General features: G+C 45.8%; 2 protein-coding genes across 8 annotated transcripts in view; one reads left to right on the top strand and one right to left on the bottom strand.

Annotated features, from left to right (window-relative positions):
* The window catches only part of TGFB3 (transforming growth factor beta 3), a 28762-nt gene extending 13927 nt beyond the window's left edge, over positions 1 to 14835 (bottom strand). Inside the window, exons 1-2 of one of the 4 annotated variants that reach the window (XM_023537028.1) lie at positions 14076 to 14835; positions 5604 to 6834 (exon numbers count right to left, since the gene is read on the bottom strand). In XM_023537028.1, the coding sequence (XP_023392796.1) occupies positions 5604 to 5943 (340 nt within the window). In that variant the 5' untranslated portion in view covers positions 5944 to 6834; positions 14076 to 14835. The other 3 variants (XM_011370828.2, XM_011370829.2, XM_011370827.2) reach the window with 3 other exon arrangements.
* Positions 11026 to 21929, top strand: part of IFT43 (intraflagellar transport 43) — a 74155-nt gene continuing 63251 nt past the window's right edge. For 3 of the 4 annotated variants that reach the window (XM_011370831.2, XM_011370830.2, XM_023537029.1), the window contains exons 1-2: positions 11026 to 11107; positions 13813 to 13902. In XM_011370831.2, the coding sequence (XP_011369133.1) occupies positions 11054 to 11107; positions 13813 to 13902 (144 nt within the window). In that variant the 5' untranslated portion in view covers positions 11026 to 11053. Of the gene's footprint in view, positions 11108 to 12622; positions 12694 to 13812; positions 13903 to 21929 lie in introns of all 4 variants that reach the window. The other variant, XM_023537030.1, reaches the window with a different exon arrangement.

The following is a 21929-nucleotide window of genomic DNA, read 5'->3' as shown; positions in this document are numbered from 1 at the left end:
GGAGCTGTCGTCAACATAGTTTCCCTTGTAATAATATCTCCAGTAACTGTTGAAAGAGGGAGTAAAGGGTATGTTAGAGCAATGTGCTCGTTGCTGTAAAAAAGAAAAGGGGAACAGAAAATGGCACATGCCAGTGAGGAAAATCAGAGTGGGGTCAAGATGGTGGGAAGCCATCCTTCCTTGGTTTCTTCCAACCCGTCAATCACATACCTGTTCCCTAAGATGGACTCCTCATTTGGGGAATTTCAAGGAGATTTCAAGAAGAAGGTGAGAAGGCTCATTTCTTTATCACTAGGGTCTACAGATTTCTAATAGAGTTAGAGGGATGATCAGGGTCATCTAGCGCAACCCTCTTCAGCTGCAGAGACTGATGTCCAGAGGGGTCCTGGCCAGGGTTGCATGTGAGCACACTGACTCTAGTAAACAGAGCTCAGACACACTCGTTATTGATTAAAAAAGAATTTCCTAGGAGGAAAAAAAATGTAGATATAATCTTCTTAACAATTAAATCCACTGAATAATAATGATGATGATTTTTTTAAAATTTGTAGCAAAATGTAATAACACCACCTTACATTTCAAAGAGCTTTTATTAACTCATTTGACTCTCTAACAATGCTTGAAGAAAATGAGAATAAGTAAAATTTGCCATTTTACAAATGAGAAAAGTGAGCCTCAGGAAAGTTAAATGACTTTCCCAAGGTCACTCAGCTAGTAGGTTGCAGAGGTGGGATTTAAACCCAGGTATTCTGACCTCATTTATTGAAGCAAAGACTCTGGAAGTTGGAGAGGACCTGAGAGATCTAGTGTGAGATGATTCACCCGCCTGATGTGGCCGGATTCCATGAAATGGGTCTAGAGTACAGACCCATGCCCCAGCCGAGGGCCAACTTCTAGTCGGTTTTGTGACTAAGCCCTGCTTCTGCAGAACACTAGTATCATTGAGAGAGAGCTGGACTAGAAGGTCGACCTTTACCAATGGAATTACGACCAACTTTTTCCATTACATACAAAATATATAGCTTGACGGCTGCCATTTTCCCATTTGTGCTATAAGGAAAGAAGAACAAGAAAAAAATATGCATGTAGAGTATTCATGGAAAAACCTGGAAACAGCTGACCATGTTCAGACCATGCCTTTTAAAATGTTTTCAGACGCCTGGGCTCATAGATAGGCCTTTGCTTGTACACATCGTTTCTGTTAGTAAATTACTGCTGGTTCCAATGATGAGACCACATATACAAGTGTGACTGAGCTTCTTTACCTTGCTGTACATCAGAATCACTTGGAGAGCTTTAAAAGCAGATGCTGCCTGGACCCCATTCCCCAGTAGAGATTCTCACTACATTGGAGTGTGGGTGAGTCCAGAGTTTGCTTTTTTTTTTTTTAAGATCTCCAGATGATTCTAATATACAGTCAGTGCTGAGAACCACAGTTTATAGTGCTCTGCAAAGGGTACCATGGCTTCCAGATGTTCTGAAAGTTTGAGAAACCACAGCTTTAATGGTTTAAAACTTTAAATGCGTTAACTTTTAAATGTATTAGGCATGCTCTTTGTCCAATGCATCACTTTTAAAAATTTTGAATTAGAAGCCCATAAACATTTTAAGCCTGTTGGGAAAATTCACAGAGAGATCCAGATTTTCTGCTCTTCTGGGAAATGGTAAGATCTAGTCAAGCCGAACCCACAGTCCTAACTGTAAAAATCAGCAGGAGCTGTGTAGTGGGTGCCTCTTTTTAATGGGGGACATGTGTGTTCCAGGTTCCCCACACCAGCCTTCCCTGCACATTCTATTCTCTCCTTGACCCAAGACCAAGTGTCCTGTGCAGTTTGCCATGGTGCTTGGGCTTTTCTTCTAGATTTGCATTCGCTGCCTAGCCTCTGTGGGCACTTCGCTTGCAGCCCCTCAAGGAAAATTTTACCCTAGCAAAGGTCTTTAGCTTTAATGAGTTTAAGAAGTAATAGGAAAGCTTTCTTGAAAATACAGATTCCCCAGGCCCGACTCCCAGGCTTCTGATTCTGTGAGGTGAGGTGGGGCCTGGGAATCCACAGCTTTCACATTTACTTAGCCTCTGGACCACACTTGGAGAAACACTGACCTAGTGCGCAGAGGGCATTGGCACTAGAACAAATGAGTTCTTTCAATACAGCTCTTGATTTTCAGAATGAACAAAATCTAAATGTAGCAGCCAGAAAAAAAAGGAAGGCTAAAATATCCAGTTTTCAATCTGCTCAGGAACTCTGGGTTTGCTGGTTCTCTTTGCCGCCCTTAGATGAAAGCAAGAGTCTTTCCAGACATAGGTAATTACAAGCCAGAAGATAAAAGGACACCCACACTGGTGACATCTTGATAACAAGAATGACATAGGAACTGAAAAGGCTATGTCCCAGACCACGCGGGTCAGAGAAAGTCTCGACCCGCTCCCCTTAGCAGAATCCTGGAGAATTATAAAAGATTACAGCTTTGCCTTCACTCCCCAGCAGAGACTGTGGAATCACCTTAGATGTAACCTTAAAATTGTTTCAGCTAAAAGGCCTTTGAGATTATCTCTGACTTTGCAGATGAGGAAACTGAGGCTCAGGGAATTGACTTGCCTAATTCTACATGGTGTACTTCCTTTATCTGCCTGAGACTTCATTAGATAAAGAAAAACCCTTTCACTGAATTTGGGAGAATGTTTGTGGAAGTGTGAATCTCCTGGCCGTGAGAATAGGCAGAGCTAAGAAAGAACGTACCCAGTTATCCCTCTGTAATCTACCACCAGAGTTACTGAGAGAATAGCTCCTATCCCCTCCTGCTTGGAACATTTGATTCATTCATGTTGTTAATCAAAGTTCTATTGGAGCCTAAAGGTTAAAGGTAGGACTTATTGTGTGTATTCTGCACATCTGCATTAGTGCTTAATAGCATGCATTCTGCAGACAGAATGACTAGGTTAGAGTCCCTGCTCTGTGGGGACAAATTACTTAATTTATGCACATTTTAGTCTCTTCATTTGTAAAACTAGGAAACCAGGGTACCTATCCAACAGGGCAGAGCCAGAGGATGGGCCCTGCCCTCTCTACTCTCATCTTGGTGCCCTTTCTCCTGCACCACTGAAAATTATTCTTTGCTGCACTATGCCCTCAGGCACTCCTATCTCCTTGCCCCAGCTCCTGCTGTCACTTCCCTCCCAGTGCCTGGGTAAGGGAGGGGGCTGGGAGTGACAAAATGTGGAAGAGAATGTGATTTCATCCCCTCCCAGCAGAAGCTCTGGCATGCGGACCCTGTCAATGCCCCAGCACAGACCCTGTGCCACCCCCTGCCTGCCTTCGGGAGTTCGAGACAGGCTTCCCTCACTCCAAGCCTCTGATGATGACTCTCTGGTCCCGCTTAACATCTGTTGGGCGTTTGCATCTGCCCACTGCCTTCTTTATAAGTAGTGTGCCTTGTGCATCTGCCTCTCCAGGGCTGGCTCAGCACCTGACCAGCTGCAGGGCGGGCCCAGGCCGTGTCTGCTCAGCCTCTGTGTCACCTCCAACAGCTGCAGAGAGTCTGGGCCTGCTTCCTGTTTGCACCTGCGAGCCTCCATGGCATTGCCTGTGTCTCCCTGGGTCCTGCCTCCCACTCCACGACGTCCCATGTAGCATCCTGCTCACTGCGCCAGGTTTGCTCCCTGCCTGACCACAGCTCCCTGCCCCAGGGCCATTCCTCCTGCTACAGTTTCAAGGTCCTGGTGATGCAGCTGGAGCTGCCTGCTTCTACACGGCCTTGCCCTGGCTTTCCCCAGGGCTATTCACTATTTGTGCCCTGAGTCTCTGCACAAAATTGAGGTCTACTGGTACCTGCATGCCCTTGCATCTATCTGGCTCATTCATTCTCGGCTGGGGATTCCAGGCTGGGTGGGCCCTGGTGATTCAGAATCCATCCTCCCTAGGACTCCTCCTCCCAGACCAGATCATTAAAGTCTCAGTTCTTCCCTATTGCCCGGGACTCTCCCCAGACCTCTCCTGCAGGCCTCAGCTTTCCACCCTCCTCGACATTTATGGCCACTAATACTCCTGCCTTTATGGGTACCCAGGGGGTTGGGGGCTTAGCCATGCAGCTGCTGGTGCCTCTGGGAATTGTGGGCCCTTGGCAGACCCTGAGTCAGCCCCCGCTAGAGGACCCTGGGCAGGGAGCACTAGTTCTGCCTTGTCCTCCAGCCTCCGCCCCACACGGTAGCCACATCCTAAGGCAGGGCACTCCAGGCAGCCACAGGAAACTGGAGTGGGAACCTCTCGCCAGTAACCACAGGCTCCTGGGCCTGGCGTGGGCCAGCTCCCACTGGGGCTTTTTGCACCTTCAACCGGAGCTGGTCCACCCATCAGCCACTTACTCCTCTCCTTTCTCTCTAGCTAGGTTCCTTTCAACCCCTGCAGCACCCCCGCCCTGAGCATCCTCGCCCTGCCTGCTCCATCTCACCTTCCAGCTCCCTCTCAGGGCACTGCCCACCTCCCAGGTGAGCCAGGACTGAGGTAGTCAGGGTGGTGAGGACACCTGCTGGTAGGAAAAGCAAACAGAGCTGCTCTCAGAGTCCCTGGCCCACGACTGGCTCACATTCCTCCTTCCTGGGCTGTCAACATGTGCCAAATCTCTCTCTCTCATGTTGAGGTTTTTTAAATCCCCGTTCAGTAAACACACATGACTTCCACACGTGTACAAACACACAGACGTCTCACCCAGAAGCCTCCCGGCTCCTCAGCACAGACAGGAGCCTCCTGGGAGGACACACTCCCAGACACACGCCCCCTCTGCACCCACAGCCACACCTCCCACCCACTCTTCCCGTGACACGCAGACACGAAAGGGCCGCCAGCAGTCGTTTACATATCCAGAGCCACAACCCTGCTTTCCCTGTGTCCACAGGCCTGGAAGACACCCATTTTGAACACATGAATCTGTCTACTGTACAAAGCCAGACTACGCATCTCCCTAAAGCACATGTACATGTGAACAGAGGTGCGTACCCTTCCCCCACGCCCAAAGCTCACGTGAGTCACGTGTGTGGCAGAGACTGAAGGACCCAGACAGCAAGAAGCTGCCTCTCGCCTAGGCTTCAAAAGCTTGACAGACATTCATTTGGGGCAGATACTCTTCTTCCCAAAGACTGGAAAAACTGAACCAGAGACGTGTCACAGCGAGTTATGAAAAGCAGAGAGAAGACCAAGGTCTCTAGATTCCTGGAACAGTAGGGCTTGAGAGAGAGCTGGCCCTGCCCCTCCATGGCACCTATATGCTTACAGCTAACGATCTGCTCGCATGTGTGAGAGCACATATGTTAACGGGACAGCACAATGCAACTCCAAATTAAAATCAGTCAAGGATGTGATGTGAGTTCAGCAAACCGCTCCACTCCAGGACTCCTGCCTCCCCCGAAGGCGCCAGGCTCTAACCAGAATGGCTCTGTCTGCCTCCCCACCCACCTCCCCAGCCCCAACTGCGCATCACACCTCCTGAGCCTCGGTGCTGGTGAACCCCGGGCACTCTGTTGTGTGGCCATGGCTAGGCCCCTTTCCGTGGAACTCCCTACTCCAGTTCAGACCCTCCAGAGCGGACACCCCGGCAAGAATTGGACTTACTGTGCTCCGCCAGCCCCTGGATCATGTCGAATTTATGGATTTCTTTGGCATAGTACTCCCACTCGGTGTTTTCCTGAGTGCAGCCGTCCTCCCTCTCCTCTAGCAGCTCCCGGGTGCTGTTGTAAAGGGCCAGGATCTGGTAGGGGACGTGGGTCATCACCGATGGCTCAGGGGGACTGGTGAGCCTGAGTTTGCTCAAGATCTGTCCCCTAATGGCTTCCACCCTCTTCTTCTTGATGTGGCTGAAGTCCAAGGTGGTGCAAGTGGACAGAGAGAGGCTGACCGTGGCAAAGTTCAGCAGGGCCAGGACCACCAGAGCCCTTTGCAAGTGCATCTTCATGTGCGAGCAGGGGAGAGAGGCCAGGGGGGCTGCGAGGCCTGGCGAGGAGGAGACCCCAGCAGACGTGCAGAAGGAGGGAGGAAAACCAGGCGGCCTCCCTAGATCCCGAAGACTGAGGCTTGGCAAGAAGGTGCATGAACTCACTGCACTGCGAGAGCTTCAGGACTTCCAGGAAGCGCTGGCAACCCTGAGCACGAAGAAGCCGACTGTGTGCCTTGTAGCTCTGGGTTTCTTCTCCATGTGTCTAAACAGGTTCTGCTGGGCTCTGACTCCCAGCAGGCCAGGTGGAGGGCAAGCAGAGGGCTGGGAGGGGTGGCAAGGCAGCTGGGAGTGGGAAGGGAGCTGGAGTTTTTCCTTAGGTAAAAATAAATAGAGCGGATATCTGATATTGCCAAAGGCCACTTGGCGATGGGGAGAAAGTGGGTATTTTAAAGAAGGAGCAGAAGGACCATGGCTTGGGTCCCAAAATCAAAATCTTTGCCTTGCCTTGAAGGAGAATAAGAAAAGAGAATGGAAAAGAAAAGAAAAAAAAAATCGTTGAAAAAAAAAAAAAAGAAAAAGAAAAAAGTCAGATCACCAGTGAGTAGGTGGGGAGAGACAGGGCTGGGCTGCTGATGGCCCAGCTAAAGGTGGGGGCAGCGCAGGACACACTTGTCTCTCGGGCACACCATTCATGCTTTCTCTTTTGTTTACACTTCCTCGGGGGCTTTCTAAATGACTTTGTTCACGCTGCCTCTTGTCTTCATTGGCTGGGATGTGGGGTTATGTGCAATTGGAAGGCAGGGAGGACAGGCCCCTGGAGAGCAGCCCCAATAATCCACTTGGACGCCCAGGGTCACCAGCACCTCGGCTTGTCTTCTCCCTCGGCCATTGCTTCTGTTCCCTGCTTCTCTTTAGAAAATAAAAAAGAAAAGAAAAAATAAAATAGAAGCCAGCTCACTGCACGCCTTCTCCGGAAAGCTGTTATTCCTTCTTTCTTATGCTTCTTCCCCTATCTCTCGCCTCCCTTGCTCATTCCCTCGGACTTGGCTTTCTGCTTCCCTCCCTTTCTCTCCCTCCTGCGTCTCCCTCTCCCTCTCCCTCTCTCCCTCTCGCTCCTCTCCCTCTCTCTCACACACACATGCACACACACACACAGCTTTCTCTATTTCTCTCTGCTGAAATTTTATACCTCCCTCCGATGACGTCTCTGGCCCGGGGTGGGGGAGGGAGGGACCAGCGCACGCAGCCTCTTTTGCTGCACGATTTTAATGTTTTAAACAGGCACAGGAAAAGCCGAGCCCATTTGAAAAATACTTTGCGAGTCCGCTCTTTCGACGTGGTAACTGAACTTTTTTTCCCCTCTTGGAGTCACTCCTGCTACACGTTGACTGTTTTTCTGGAAAGTTACTCCGATGAATCCCCTCCCTCCTTCTCCCCCAACTCCTTCGCGCTCTCCAGCTGTCAGTCCGTCCTTCCCTCGGCCTCGCCGCCCCCGGGCCAGGCCGAACACTGAGCAGGATCGGGATCGCGCTGGGCCTGGGTAGGGGCGGCAGTGCCACCGTCGGTGGGGCTGACGCCAGGCCTGGGAACGGGCTTGGAGTTGGGTTCAGCTCCGCTGCGATCCTGGCCCCGATTCTTCATTGACAAGATTGAAGTCGGGCAGCTTGCTGAAGCTTGGGGATGCTCCAGGGGCACTGAAAATGGTGGCGTTTTCCTGCAGATCGAGGGTGCCCTCTGGCGAGGCGAGGCCGCCAGTGACCGAGGCTCCGCGGGTTGGAGCCGCGACTGCGCGCGGGGAGGGCTCGGGGTTGGGGCTGGGGCCTGGGGCAGAGGGGCTGCAGGAGAGGCCGAGGAAAACAGGCCCGGGGGCCTTGGGGGAATAGCCGCCCTCTCGGCCCGACGTGCGTACAAGTGCACCTCTCCCTCCGCGGAGCCCTGCTCTGCAGCCGCTCTCGCATAAATGTCCTCCAGATGTTCGCAGCCTCCCTCCCCGCCGGGGGTTCCGCAGGGAACTGCGCCAGTAAGCGCAAAGTCAGCAGTTGGCAGGAGCCCATTTCCCAGATGGGTGAGGGGAAGTTTTCTCTTCGTTTTCCTTCCTCTTCTCAGCCTAAGCTTCTAGGTATTTCCCCAGAAGCTTAGGGAGGGCAAGGCGCAGTGCTTCCTTCCGCTCCCGGCCCCCAACAAAGGGCTTGCCCCTGAATGGATCACTTTCCTGGGAATCAGTGCTGCTCCCTTTCACCCCAGCCTTCCTGGGCCCTTCCTGCCAGATCTGGTTCCTGCTCCAGTCTCCTAGGCCACTAACTGAAGGGGTGTTCTCAGCATCCCTAAGGATCATAGTCGATCAGCTTACAGTGGAGGAAACTGAGGCACACAGCGATTTAAAAGTCCACACTGCTTTGTGTGAGTGGTGAAGGTGATATTTAACACAGGCTCTCTAGTTTGGGTAGGCATTATTGTCATTTGCATAACAAACAAGGAAACCTAGATGTAGAAAGCTTAAAAGTAATCTGTCTAAGGTCATATAGAGCCAGTAGGAGTCAACACTAAGATTTAGACTGAGGAGTCTATTGGAAGAGTCTATGAATTTATGTTATACTGCCTCTGAAATTCAGCCATCTCGTGAAAAATGTTTTCGATGTTTACTATATACCGGGCACTCTTCTAGGCTCTCTGAATACAATAGTGAACAGAACAAACAACAAAACCCTTGCCCTAGTGGAGCTTACATTCTAGGGGTGAAGGTGGGTAGTGGGGAAGGCGATAAACTAAATAAATATGTAATCGTGTAGTATGATAAAAGATAACTTCCATGGTAGAAAATAAAACAGGGAAGGAGGATAGAAATTGCCTAGGTTGGGGGGTGTTGCAATTTAAAAGTGATGTTGCAATTTTAAATTAGAGAAGGCCTTACTGAGGCCTTTAAGCAAACACTTGCAAAACGGGAGACAGAATTATTAAAGTTATACATCCTTCTGGACTCCACCTCTACTAAATCAGTCTCCAAGCTCTGGCATATGTACTTTTAACAAACCTCACAAGTGGGTCTGGTTTCCAGCAAGGTTTGGAAGCCACTACTCTAGGGCCTCGTCCTGTCCAGAATGAGCACTGGTCACCTTTTGCTTTCAGGAAGTTGGGGAAGAAGTGGGAGCGAAGGTTTGGAAACTGGTTAAAAGGTGGAGGTAGTATGGCTATGAGTTCACAAGAAATGAAAAAACCCAAAGATTTGGGTTTTTTCTTTCTCTTTGGGTACCTAGAAAGAAGGGAACAAGGGATTCACTGGAGACTATATTTTATTTGTCTTGGATTTTTAGCAATGAATGTTCCTTCAGATTAAAGTCTAATTAGGGTAGTCTCACTGAGAATCAGAGTTAATGAGGAAAAGATCTTAGGGGTAATCTCTAAGAATAATTACAAGGGAGGAAACTGAGGTCCAGAGAGGCTCCGCCTGGCTACACAGGTAGTTGTCAGCAGATCCAGGCTGGGACCTCAACTCTTCTGACATCCATGTTGTTGCTGTCATAAGATATAATGTACAGCCCTACCCAGTAAACGTGTGAATGAATGGTTGAACTAAGTAATTTACAGAGTATTTAAGAAATGCTTGCAATCCAGTTTTAGGGCTACTCCCACTTCCAAGTCCTTGTTTTTTAAGTGGTGGTCATCTAGGCCTTACTGCCAGTGTGATATTGGGAATGTTGCTCACTATCGGGGCCATGAGTCCATCATCTGAGGATCCCAGCTGACCAGTACTAGGGACCCAGGCAGTGGTGTTGACCTGGGGATCTTATATGGAGAGTCAATGAAGACTCAACTCACCCCATTTGGCTGGTGCAAGGGTTCAGAACAGGCCTCCCCCAAATGTGCACTTGGGCATGTAAATTATTTTGAGCTGATGACAATTAAGACCCTGCGGGCTCAGGTTAAGCTTTTACCTCTCCCTTAAAGAATTTAAATTAGAGACCATGCCCATAATAAGAGTTATAACCAAAAATAACTTTTTATTTCTATGCCTGTCTATAGGGCAAGACAAACCTCTAATTACTGAACATCTGCTCTTCTTATCATTCTGCAAATGACTTTCCTCCCCTCTGAAGCCTTACTTCATCCTTAGCTCAGAATGTCACATCTACCTCAGTTTTTCTTTTTGTCTCTGAACTTCTCATGAATGTGGGGTCCCTGACGCTCTCACATGTATATGGCATTCCCATACTTTCATATGCAATTAAATTTGATTATTTCCTCTTGCGAATCTGTCTCATGTTGATTTCATTATTAGACCAGCCAAAAGAACCTAGAAAGACAGGGGAAAGCATCCTTCATCCCTACACTGGGAGTTTGGGGGATATCTTCCTCTACTGGCCTAGGAGAAAGGCTGCCACCCAGTAATATGTCCCGGAGAAAAACACTCCAGTAATATAGTGTCAGAAAGGCACCTGGCTCTGCTGTTTAACACTCAGGTGATTTTCCTTAAGCCACCTCTTTGCACCTATGTCCTCAATTGTTGAATAGAGATATTACTGCCGTTCACTTTATGGAGTTATTGGAGGGATTGAAAAAGTTATTACTACTTTTGAAAGTTATTACTACTCAGGTATTTGATGTGCCGGTTCAGCCTCTCTGTAAACTTTTGAAGGCAGAGATTATGTATATTGCATTTTCTGTTATAAACCATTTATTAACACCTGACCCCCTGCAGCCTGTTTTCTCATCTGTCCAATAGAGATAATACAATTTATCTTGCTTCCCACACAAGGTCGTTATGCCCTTCACATGAGCTAATAAAATTGTGAAGGTCCCCTGTGCATTGCAAAGAGCTATACAAATGGGAGGGATCAAAATAATTACTACTATTAGTAGTGGTGCTTTGCACTTAATAACACGTATTCTAAAAAGGGCTAACATTTTTTCACCGTCCCACAGGTGCAGCCTTAGAGGGATTTAATATGTGAAGGTTTCTTTCGGAAGTCAAGCAAGGCAGGTTTGAGAAATATTTAAGTCAGAGGGTGGCACATAGAATCCAGGAACAATGCGGCCGACCCTTTAAATATTGGAACGGAAGGGCGGAGCCGTGGTCAGGGACGCCACGGGCGGCTTGGTTTCCAGGAAGTGACGACAGGCGGCCGCGGAGATGGAGGACTTGCTGGACCTAGGCGAAGAGTGGCACCGGGGTTCGGCGACTTCCGTGAGGACCGATGCGGGGAGGGACTTGGGGCCAGGATTTAGCCGGTGGGGAGCAGCGGCCGCGCCGCCGCGGCCTCCCTGACCGCCTCCGCGCGGCCGGAGCGGGCGGGCCCGGAGTGGCGCTGGGGTGAGGCCGGAGAGGAGGCGGCCTCCTCCGCCCCGCCCCCTGGGCAGCGGTGGGCTCCGCTGCTGCTGGCCTGGGGTTCGCTTTCTTTAAAATCCTCAAAAAGAAAAACAGGTCCCGCCCTCGCCGGCCTCTGGGTCTAGTGGGCAATTTCCTAGCTTCTTTCCGCTTTCTGGAACCCCAACTGCGAACTCCCCTAGAAAGGACCCTTCTGAGGGTGACTGGAGGGGCCCCAGCCAGGGTCGCACTTGACTCCAACCTAGAACTTTCCCTTCGGACTTTTCATGCCAGAAGTTCACGTAAATATCACACTGTTTTATGCATGGAAAGTTAGCAGGCAGGCAGACGGAGAAGGCCATTCCTGCCTGTAACCTCCATGGGGAGGTGAGCTTTACTTCAGCTTATAGTTCAGGATCTCAAGACTTGTTTATAACGTGAAGGAGAGGCTGGGTGCCGGAACCCGGAGGTCAAATGGAATATAAAGCTGTCGCATGGGTTTTTAAAAAAAGTTAACCTTTCGGAACCTAGGTTTTCTTATCTCCAGAATGGAGATGTTGATATTGATATATACTTCAGAGAGTTACAGTGAAGATGAAGACGAAATGAGATACTCCATGGAAAGCATTTAACACAGTGCCTAGTGTCTGCTAAATTATTAGAAAAGGTTCGCTGCTGCTGTTCTGCAGCTGTGATTTACCCAAGGTTATAAAGTCAGTAGATAACCAAGCTGGATCCAAGAGCCAAGTTCAGTGATTTTTGTTTTAATTCCACCACAGCCTCGGCAAGCCTTTTTACCTTTAAAATCGTCAAGACCACATTTACTAAAAGATTGAGCCACATAGCAGGTCTTTAGTTTCTGCTATGGAATCTCTAAGTGTTCTGAAGTGCCCTGATAGCACCTAGCGTCCTCCAAGGTCAGAGCGGAGCACCTCTCTGAGGGAGATCTGAGGGACAGGAGCAACTTGTTCTAGGGTGAAGCAGGTTCCTTGACTGACCAAGGGGACTATTAGGTCTTCAGGCCTTAATGATATGTGAACTTGTTTGGTACCTAGGGATGTGAATGTAGTTCTTCATTCTTTCAACAAATATTTATTGAGCTCCTACTGTGTATGAGGCATTGTCCTTGGTGCTGGAGATATAGCATTGAATAAAAAGTTCCTGTCCTCATGGGGCTTATGTTCCAGGGAAGGAAAATGGACAATAAACAGACTATGCATTTAAAACCTGTAAAATCAGGTAGTAGTTTTTTTTTTTTTTTTAACCAGTTGTACTTGTGGATTTATACAGGGTCTCTAAAAAATTTTAAACCTTAAAATAATTATTGGAGAAACCCAAAATGCCTTTTTGCTGTAAACATCACTTAAAGATAAAATCATTGCATTTTTGTTTTAGCACGACCGCTGCATGTAGTGTGCCGCATTTAGATCCCTGGTGCTGTGATAAATGGGAAAGGACCACCACAGGTGAAGGAATGGAATTGCTTGTCTTGGAAAGAAAACGAGCTGCTTATTATCAGAAAGATTGTTTTCATCATCCCTGAAACCTAAAGGATTGATTAAAATTTGAAATCTAAGCACTCCATAAAGAGTTTTTATGCAGCTCCCACGTAACCCTTCTCAGTTCGTGGGTGCAGTAGTTCTTGGAACATTTTCAAGATAGAGTGGCAAGAACTCAAGATTTGAAGACAAGAAGATTTTGCTCTTAGATTTATGCCTGCTACTTAATTGCCTTCCTGGGCCTCAGTTTCCTCATTTGTAAAATGTTATCAGTCCCAGTCCCTATTGTGAGAATCAAATGAAGCTACATCAAATAAGACTTAAAAGTGTTTATAGTAATGCTATTTTTTTTTAAGCCAACAAATGACAATATAAGTATTTCAACACCCACTAGTCTGCCTAAATAAAGTTTTGTTAATATGCTGAGAAGGATTCAAGATGCTAAGCACTTGAGATACTTAGAGATACAAATTCCCAGGAGGACTTTGGAAAACACTTATAAATTGTTCATTTGATGACTCAGAATTTGAAGTGTTCTGATTTTCAAAGCTGATGTCTCAAATTCTTGTAAGAGTTTTCCTTTAATGTCTCTAAGTAGAGGTCCAATTAGTGTGTATGTCAAAGCAAATGCTATCTTTTTCTCCCGTGGCAATCGCCATGTAATTTAGGAATTCTTTCCCCAAAATGCCTTTTTGATAACTATTTTCACTCCAAGCTTTGAAATTAGGCCTAAAATCTTGCATAGGAACATGGGGTCTTTACCACACTCTTCCCTGAGCTGTGGCATGAGGTTTCTGCCCATTCCAGAGGAATTTCTAGCTGTGTTTCTTTGGATAGAAAAGATCTATGGCAGTTAAAAGAGGACATTATGATCATTAACTCATGAATTTCCTATTCTACCAAATAGAACTAATGTCAGTTGCTTCATGTTAAGGGTTTGGAGCGTTTTCTAAGATATATGCAGGTTACTCAAATCCCACCGTCCACCATGTCATCATAAATCCACTCCTTACCTTCTCAGAATTCTTGTCCTCATAGTGGCTCAGAGACATTTGGGTGAGCAGTGCCCTTCATTTCTCCTTATAGGGGGCCAAGATGGGTCGCCGAGCTCAACAGGAGTCAGCTCAAGCTAAGAATCATTTCAGTGGCAAGAATTCTTCAACTCTGATTGGAGAGGTAGGTGTTAAACATCTGAAGAAATGCTCTCTTAACAGTTAGCGATTACTTATGAGCAAAGGTTTGGTATTCCATATTTCTCTTTAATGCTAGCTCTTCTTCCTGTCTTAATCTGGGAATTCCCTTCCTTGGCATTTGTCTTATTAATTAGAAATGAAAAAGAAACATTTTACCTTTGATGGCAGAGTAGTTTCTGTGTGTTGCTTGATATTCTCAGTGAATGACTTCCTTAAATTAGCCGAAGCAGGGGACTAGGAAGTTTCAAAATCCAGTCGAAATCCAGGTTTTTATTTCTGCTGAATAAATGCCAGTGAGGCATGCTGGTGACGTAAGGTTAGATTACACAACTGGACATTAGCTGTCAGTGGTAGCCTGCACTCTCTACAGTTTTCAGGCAGGAAGGGGATTAATAGTGGCCTTACTTTCCTGGAAACTTTTCCTCCAAGTGGCCTGGAATTATGGGAATTTATCCAGCTTCTTTTTGGAGGGTGGGTAATCGTGATGAGCAATACTTTTAATACCAGGGCACTATTTTTGGCAGTTTTCTCAGCCTCTTTTCACCTTTCTCTATTCCTTTGAAAAAACTTTGCCCTTTTTAAGAGTCAGCTTCAGGGTAACCCCCTCTGTTAGCTCTTCCTAACTTCTCCAGGCTGACGTGGGGCTCCTTCCTCTCAGTTCCCACAGTACCTATTATAGAACATCTCACATTATATGTTAATTTTCATTTTATGTGTCTATCTGCCCCATAAGACAGTTCTCAGACAGCAGGAAACCTGGCTTCTCAATTGTCTAGCCCGTGGGCCCATAGTAGGTTTACAACAAGATGAGGGGATCTCTCCAAGAAGCCTCACGGGCCAGGTGGGTACATGAGCACAGCATGCTGGGCACAAGACATAGATACACTTTACTTACATATCATGTATAGCAGTGGTCCTCAACCTTTTTGGTATCAGGGAACAGCGCCCCTGTGAGAATCTAATGCCTGATGATCTGAGGTGGAGCTGAGGCGGCGATGCTAGCACTGGGAAGCGGCTGCAAATACAAATGAAGCTTTGCTAGCCCCCTGGCTGTTCACCTCCTGCTGTGCAGCCCGGTTCCTAAAAGGCCATGGACTGGTACTGGTCTGCAGCCTGGGGGTTGGGGACCCCTGATATATAGGAATACTTTTCACTTTTACAGGAAATAAGTTCTCTCTCACTTCTTGAGTTCCTCACATAGCCCTATCAATTTATCTTTCATTTTCTCACTTATTGTAGAACTGTGGGTACAGAGAATAATTCTTCTAAGATAACAGTCATGCCGGCACAGAAAAGCTGGCAGTCGTCCCATGGCCTCATTCTCTGAACACAGTAGCAGGGGGGATTGTGGGTACTGGAGTCCACATGTCCTTTCTAAAGAGGTAACCACTACCTAGTTAGAGCTGACTGATGCTGTGAGGGAATACAGGCCTGGTATTGCCAGAACTTCTGACTTTCCAAAAGATGCTGGCAGTCTAAAATTTTATGTGAAAGCAACACATATTTAGAGGTTAGCAACTGATTATAAAATTTAAGTTGCCCTATGGGCTAGATTAGGCCTGGGGGTTGTTAATATGTGACTTTGGTGATAGCACCTCCATTCTAGTGCTTATTACATTGTATGTCATGGTTTACATGTCTGGCTCTCTCATAAGTTGTGAGCTTCTGGAAGGCAGGGGTTGTGGCTTACCATTGTACCCCTTTGTTTATCACCCCTTTGTGCCTGGCAACGAACAGGCATGCAATTGACACTGCAAAGGATGAGGAGTTGAAGTACTTAGTGTGTGATGGGGGCTCTTAGAAGCTGAGTGAGACCATTACAGGGTGAGGGGTGGGCAGATAGTGGAACATTGGAGGCACAGTTATGGGGCATGTTAGTGTAACGTAGGGAGACAGTGAAAGAAGATGTACCAGCCCCAACTCTGGTCTCAGGGAGCTTGAACTACAGTAGTGTGTGTCTTTGAAGAGAAAATGGGCAAGCAGATGACTGGGTTAATGGAAATCTATTCTGGCCTTGGGTCACTTTAGGCTTTGGATCCAGGAGGATACATCCCAACACCATATCATTTATTCATTATTCAGCAAATATTTATTGATGCTTACTCTATGTCCGGCATCATTTTAGGGGTTGGCATATTTCAGTGAACAAAAGAGACAAGATCCCATGCCATAATGGAACTTATATTGTGCTCATTGGCCGTCAGAAAGACTAACTACAAGTCTACTTAATTGTGCAGGAGGTTATAGCCACCTATAGTGGTTAGGTCAGTGAATCTGTGATGGGCCAGGATGTCCTGGAATGCTCTGATGGCCTCGAAGCCCTATGTCGCCCCACATCAAATCCTAGGCTGGGTTCAGTAGGTACTGTTCACTTACCCATCCCCTTTTCCTTGGCTCCCCGGCAGGAGTCAGTTTTGTGAGTGCATAACTCCAAAGTCACAGACTGTGACAAACCTTTCAGGATTTCAGCCTTTCTGGAATACCTACTTATTTCCTCAGAGACATTTACCTTTTTTAAAACTCGGCATTAGCATTTTTCTAGGAGAACATGATGAAAAGTCATTCTTTTCTTCACCCAACTGGTGCATCTGACAGCGAAATGCCAGTTAGAATTCCAGGATTACATTTCTCCCTGGGTTAATTGAGGTTTAAAGCAGTGTAGGCAGCCTCCCTCGGGGCCAGATGCTCACTGTGCTGTGTGGGACTTTTTGGCCGTTTATTTCTAAAATTAGATCCCAAGATTTGTGTGTGTGCCCATTTACATTCCGAGTGTATGACTTGATATATTTATTTTTGTCCATTCGCTGACTATATTCTAGGATGAAGCTATTCATGAAAATGTAAATATGGTACCTGAGGGCTGTCAGACATACTGGAGTTACTCTAGAGTTAGGTAGGAATTAGTTCAAACAAATGATTATTTTAAAGCAAGATGGAGGAGTTGGGACCTCTGGTGAAGGAAACAGAGAAGGAAACAGGTCTGCTGGAACAGAGAGAATACAGGATTTGGCACCAGAAGACCAGGGCTTATGATGGCTCTGTTAATTAATTGCCTGGATCTTGAACTAGTCCTCTAATCTCTCTAATCCTCCATTTCATTATCTGTCAAATGGTGGTAACAATACTACCGGGTTAAAGTAGGGATTAAGTGAAATATGCCCTCAAAAGCACTTTAATAAACCGAAAAGGGCAGCACAAACATTTATTCATTCAGTAAATTAGTGAATAAATGAGTATTTGGACAGTGCTTTGCTGTTTTTATTAAAGGGGACAGCAAAGAAGGAAGACATAAGCTTGGGTGTCTTTTAGAACAATTTGGAAGGCTCTTCAAGGGCTGCTTGCTACTCATTTATTCATAGGTTGACCACTAGGAATCCGAAGCAGTTTTTGTGCTTTCTGGGTGCAGCGGGCATTCCCTATAAGAGTGGGTGAGCATAGGCCTTGGGGTCATACAGGCCTGAGTTGAAACCCTGGCTCTGCCACACATTAGTTCTGTGACTCTGAGCGGTTCAGTTTTCCAGTGTGACTCTTTAAGGTTCAGTTTTCTTACTGGTTAATAAGAAATGGATAATAATATTACATACTTCATAGAGTGACTAGAAAGAAAAAATGTGATAATAGATGTAAAGCTTTTAACGCAGACTGACACGTAAGTACCCAATATGTTGCTAACCATTATTCTTTCCCTAGAATTTGGGTGTTCTTTCTATTTTGCCTCAACCCTCTTTACTAAGGTTGAAAAACTGGTGGCCTTCAGGCCGAATTTAGCCTGCACTATGTCTTGTTTGATCGATACAGAGTTAACTGTTTTTAACTTGGTTGTTGTCATTTATGAATTAGGAAACTTCATGTGAAAATTCAGATTTGGAGCTGCTCTTTAAAATCAGAAGTTCTGGTGCAGTGGGAATGCTGGGCTGGCATTCCCATGTAGTGGCAGTTGCCTAGGGCTGGCTGGGGCTGATGACAGAGCTGGCCTCTCCATTTTGCCACTTCTTACTTTTAATACACCTGATCATATTTACTCACATTTGCTCTGCCTGGCTCCTATTGCCTTTTGAGTTTAAAACTCCTGCTCTTTTAGGGTGGGTTGATTTTCAGGTATCCTTGTGTGTCTATTAGTTGTGAATTTGGCTACCTCCATGAGAATCTCAACCCCAGTACTTCAAACAAGCATGATTTTTCTCACAGCAAGAAGTGCAGAGGAGGGCAGGGCAGGGCAGGGCAGGTGCAGCCACTGGGAAATGTCCTGCATTACCCTCGCCCCTTTCAGCTTCCTGCTCTGCCATCTGGAGCTTGTGACTTATTCTCATGGTTGCTAGATGGCTGGTTGTTCCCTAGGGATCAAAGCTACTTTCTAGGTAGGAGAGGGGGATAATTAAAGAATTCAAGGTGCATACCAACTAAGTATGTCCCTTCTTACTAGGAAAACAGTAGCCAGAGACCTCACCAAGCAGGCTTCTAGTTACATTTCATTGATCAGAACCCAGTCTTCCAACCACTTTAAGTAGCAAGGGAGTTTTCAGCTGGGCATGTGGCCACACCATAGCACTGGTTTTTTTTTTTTTTTTTTTGAATAGCTATCGAGTAAACAGTTTGCATTGACATGTCAAATATTTTTTTTAAATAAAATTTATACAAAGGTTTTTTTTTTTTTTTTTTGTAGCCTTGGGTATGAAAGGGAAGAATTATTTTTAGTAGCAAAAATACAAACAAACAAAAAAAAACCCAAAAAACTACATTCTTCTCCAGTTTTCTAATTTAAAGTTGTATCGAGTTCAGTGAAAAATTGTATGCTCTGAAGTTGCAGGAGACCTGATTGAGTTGCCTGTGTCACTCTCTTCTTGATCTTTTTCTTCTTCCAGCTATCTCCAGCCACTTGGGACTTTCTGCCTCTAGGATACCTGTGACTCGGCCTTCCCTCCCTCAAAGAGGAAAGGTCTCTTTATTTGCTTAGTCATTCTATAAATTTCAAAGAGCTAAACTTTTTCATTTTACTGATTAATCAGAATGATGAACTCTTCATGTAGTTTTATGAGCTCAGAGTTGGTTAGAATCGTGCCTACTGTAGGGTTGTCATGAAGATGAAATTAGATAATGCACATAAAGTGCTTAGCGTAGTATCCACCATACAGGAATCTCTCAAAAAAAAGTGGTAAGAAAGTTTATAATTATACTCTTCTGGTTTTTGGCTTTTTTTTTTTTTTTTTGGATGCCACCTGTCACAAATCAGGTTTGGATCACCAGACCATAGTTCTGTTAATAGTTCAGGTTGGCATTACAATTACTGAGAAATTTACTCAAAGATGGTTCCATGAGTGTCTTCTTGTCTGCAGCACATAACTTTCTCTGGGAAGACCAGCTCTGAGAATTAAACTGGATTTCTCTTCTTGAGCTTCCACCTTCTGTGTTCAAATGATGTTCCTCTATGTAACTTCTTCAAGAAAAGACCCAGACACTTTCTACCATAAAGTTACATTATCATACACTGAGGTCGGAGAATAGTCGTCTCAGGCAGAAGCTCTCCAGGCCGACCCGCCTTTTGGATGACTGTTTCTCACTTGGGTCTAGACCTCTTTGTGGCTTAGCTTTTATTTTGCAGATTGTCCTTTTAATAATAACAATTTTAGCTTATGTTGGAACAGTTGCTACCTTTCTGTTAATTACCTGCTCTATCTTATTTAAGCTTCATGGTAGCTCATGAAGTGGGTACTATTATTATCTCATTTTAGCTATGATGACACTGAGCTTTCAAGAGGTTGAGTGACTTGTCCAGAGTCCTTCAGCTAGTCTCTGACTCTGTTTTCTCTGATTCCAGCCAGGTGCTTTACCACCACCTAACCTCTCCTACCGTCTAGCTAGGCAGACGCAGAGACCTCCCAGTAGAGAAAGGCCTTTCGGGAGAGTGGAGAGACTTTGGGATAATTCTTACCTTTGGAACTCTTTTGGAGAGGGAGTACACCCCCACTTGATCACTCTTACTCATCTACTTGTCTAGAGAAGTGTTTGAGTCACAGCTGTTCTCTTTCTGCCCCCCTCCCCGCCCCGCCCCCAGTCGCTTCTATGTTCCTCCTAGGTCGCAGAACTGAAAGTTAGCCAGATTCTCTTACAGGAATCTGAAAAATGCTGCTGGGCTCATGTTCCCAAATTAGGCCAATTTCCTCATCCCCCAGCAGCTCCACTCAGCTGGAGCTCCCTCCGAGCTTGGCATTACGTCCCTCGCCCTCCGCCTGTTCCCTGACTGGTCTGCCAGCCGGGCAGTTATTTTCAGCCCAATAGGGTTATCTGCTGACCCTTTTTGGTGACATTTTTCTCCTTTCTCACAAAAATAACTTTCCTGATTGGTCACATTTTTCAGCCTTTTTCGTAGTCTCTCTCCAATGGGCTGGTTTGAATGATGCTCTGATAACGTTGTCAAAGAAGGATGCAGAGAATTTGATGTGGAACTGTTCAAGAGGAATGTGTTTTCCACACTTCATATTTATGTCATGCTTTGCATGCTTCAATTTAGAACTCTCCCTTGGGGTGGACAGATGTGCATCACTGACCCATCCCTGGGGCTGGCCACTGTGTGGGAGGGAATGTCATCTCAGGGTAGAGCGTGCAGTTAGAAATAGCATCTCAAGATTCTCCTCCAGCGCTGGCTCTGGCTCTTTCAGTGTCCCAGAGGCTCTTTCACAGCCTCTGCCTCATTTTACTATCTGTAAAGCAGAGGATCGCTCTGGCTGGCTTCCTACAGGTCCCAGGGTGAAAGGTGGTGCCGGAAGAACACTTTCAGATCCTCTTCTCCACCTTCAGAGAGGGTTAAATGAGAAATACAGGTGAAGAGTTTAGCCCAGTGCTGCATTAAGTTAGCTACTTAATATCGATAGTTATCAATATCAACACAACCTGAGAAAGTAGAATAGATGATTATTTTGTTTTTAATCCCAGCTCTGCCAATTATTAGGTATATATCTTGGGCAAGTTACTGTGACCTTTTAATATTTTTCTAGCCTTTTGTTTCAGCGATGCATCTTCAATGCAGCCATTACACTTCTGTCTGTACATTTATGTTTGCTGGTCCAGAAAACCTCTGGGATGTGCTAAAGTACAGCATTGATGGCTTAGAACTCTTCTGGCTCATCCTTTATAAAGAGGTGCTTAGTGGACCAGCAGTTTGCAGTGTTCATACTCAATACATGTCCTAAAAATTTTTAGCTTCCTCGGAGGATAGAATATATAGAATATATATAATCTTGGTAACCCTAGGAGAGAAATCTGCCTATTTTGGAAGTAACATTGAATAAGTCATGATCTGATAGGATTTACGAAATGTCTTTTGATTTCACCGAATAAGAGACTAAATCACCTAGATCCTACTAATTACAAGTAAATGCTAGATGCTTAATAAAAATATGTGTAATCAGCAATACCAACCCAGTTAGTGCCTGACCTGTTACTATCGTATTGCCTCAAGAAAGATGAGAAATCCCCACCTTAGACTTCTCAGCATTGTTAATTTGCATTAAAAGAACACACATATGATTAACAACTGTAGGTCATATCTGCTTACAACCCATTCCAAATGGAATGGGTCAGATTCCATTGTAATATTGGAATTTGGCTTGACTCCTGTTTAGTGTAAAGAGATCACTGGCTTATGTTCAGAAATCTTATTTTTTGGTATGTGAAAATGTTCACGGTAATGATACTTTTGTTGTAATGAGAGTTGACTTATATTCAGGCAAGGTGCCCAGAGTAAAGACTTCTCAGAATCTATAGCTGTAAATGGCATTATGTTAGGGGGAAAAATATTTGAAAATTAGAGAAATGGTTTCAGGCACTTAACTTACCCAGACTGTGACAGTGGTCTCTCTTTTTATATTCCCACCCTCCTGCAGTTCAGCCAGAGTGGTCTTATAAAAATGCACATTATTTATTGCACAGCTGCTCATGGCCCTTAGGATAAAAAATGGCAAATTCTTAGTTTGACTCTGTGTGATTTAGGCCTTGCCTACACCTCCAGCCTCA

Source organism: Pteropus vampyrus, unplaced genomic scaffold (assembly GCF_000151845.1).
Source record: "Pteropus vampyrus isolate Shadow unplaced genomic scaffold, Pvam_2.0 Scaffold177, whole genome shotgun sequence".
NCBI lineage: Eukaryota > Metazoa > Chordata > Mammalia > Chiroptera > Pteropodidae > Pteropus > Pteropus vampyrus.
This window is presented reverse-complemented; position numbering and strand designations above follow the sequence as displayed.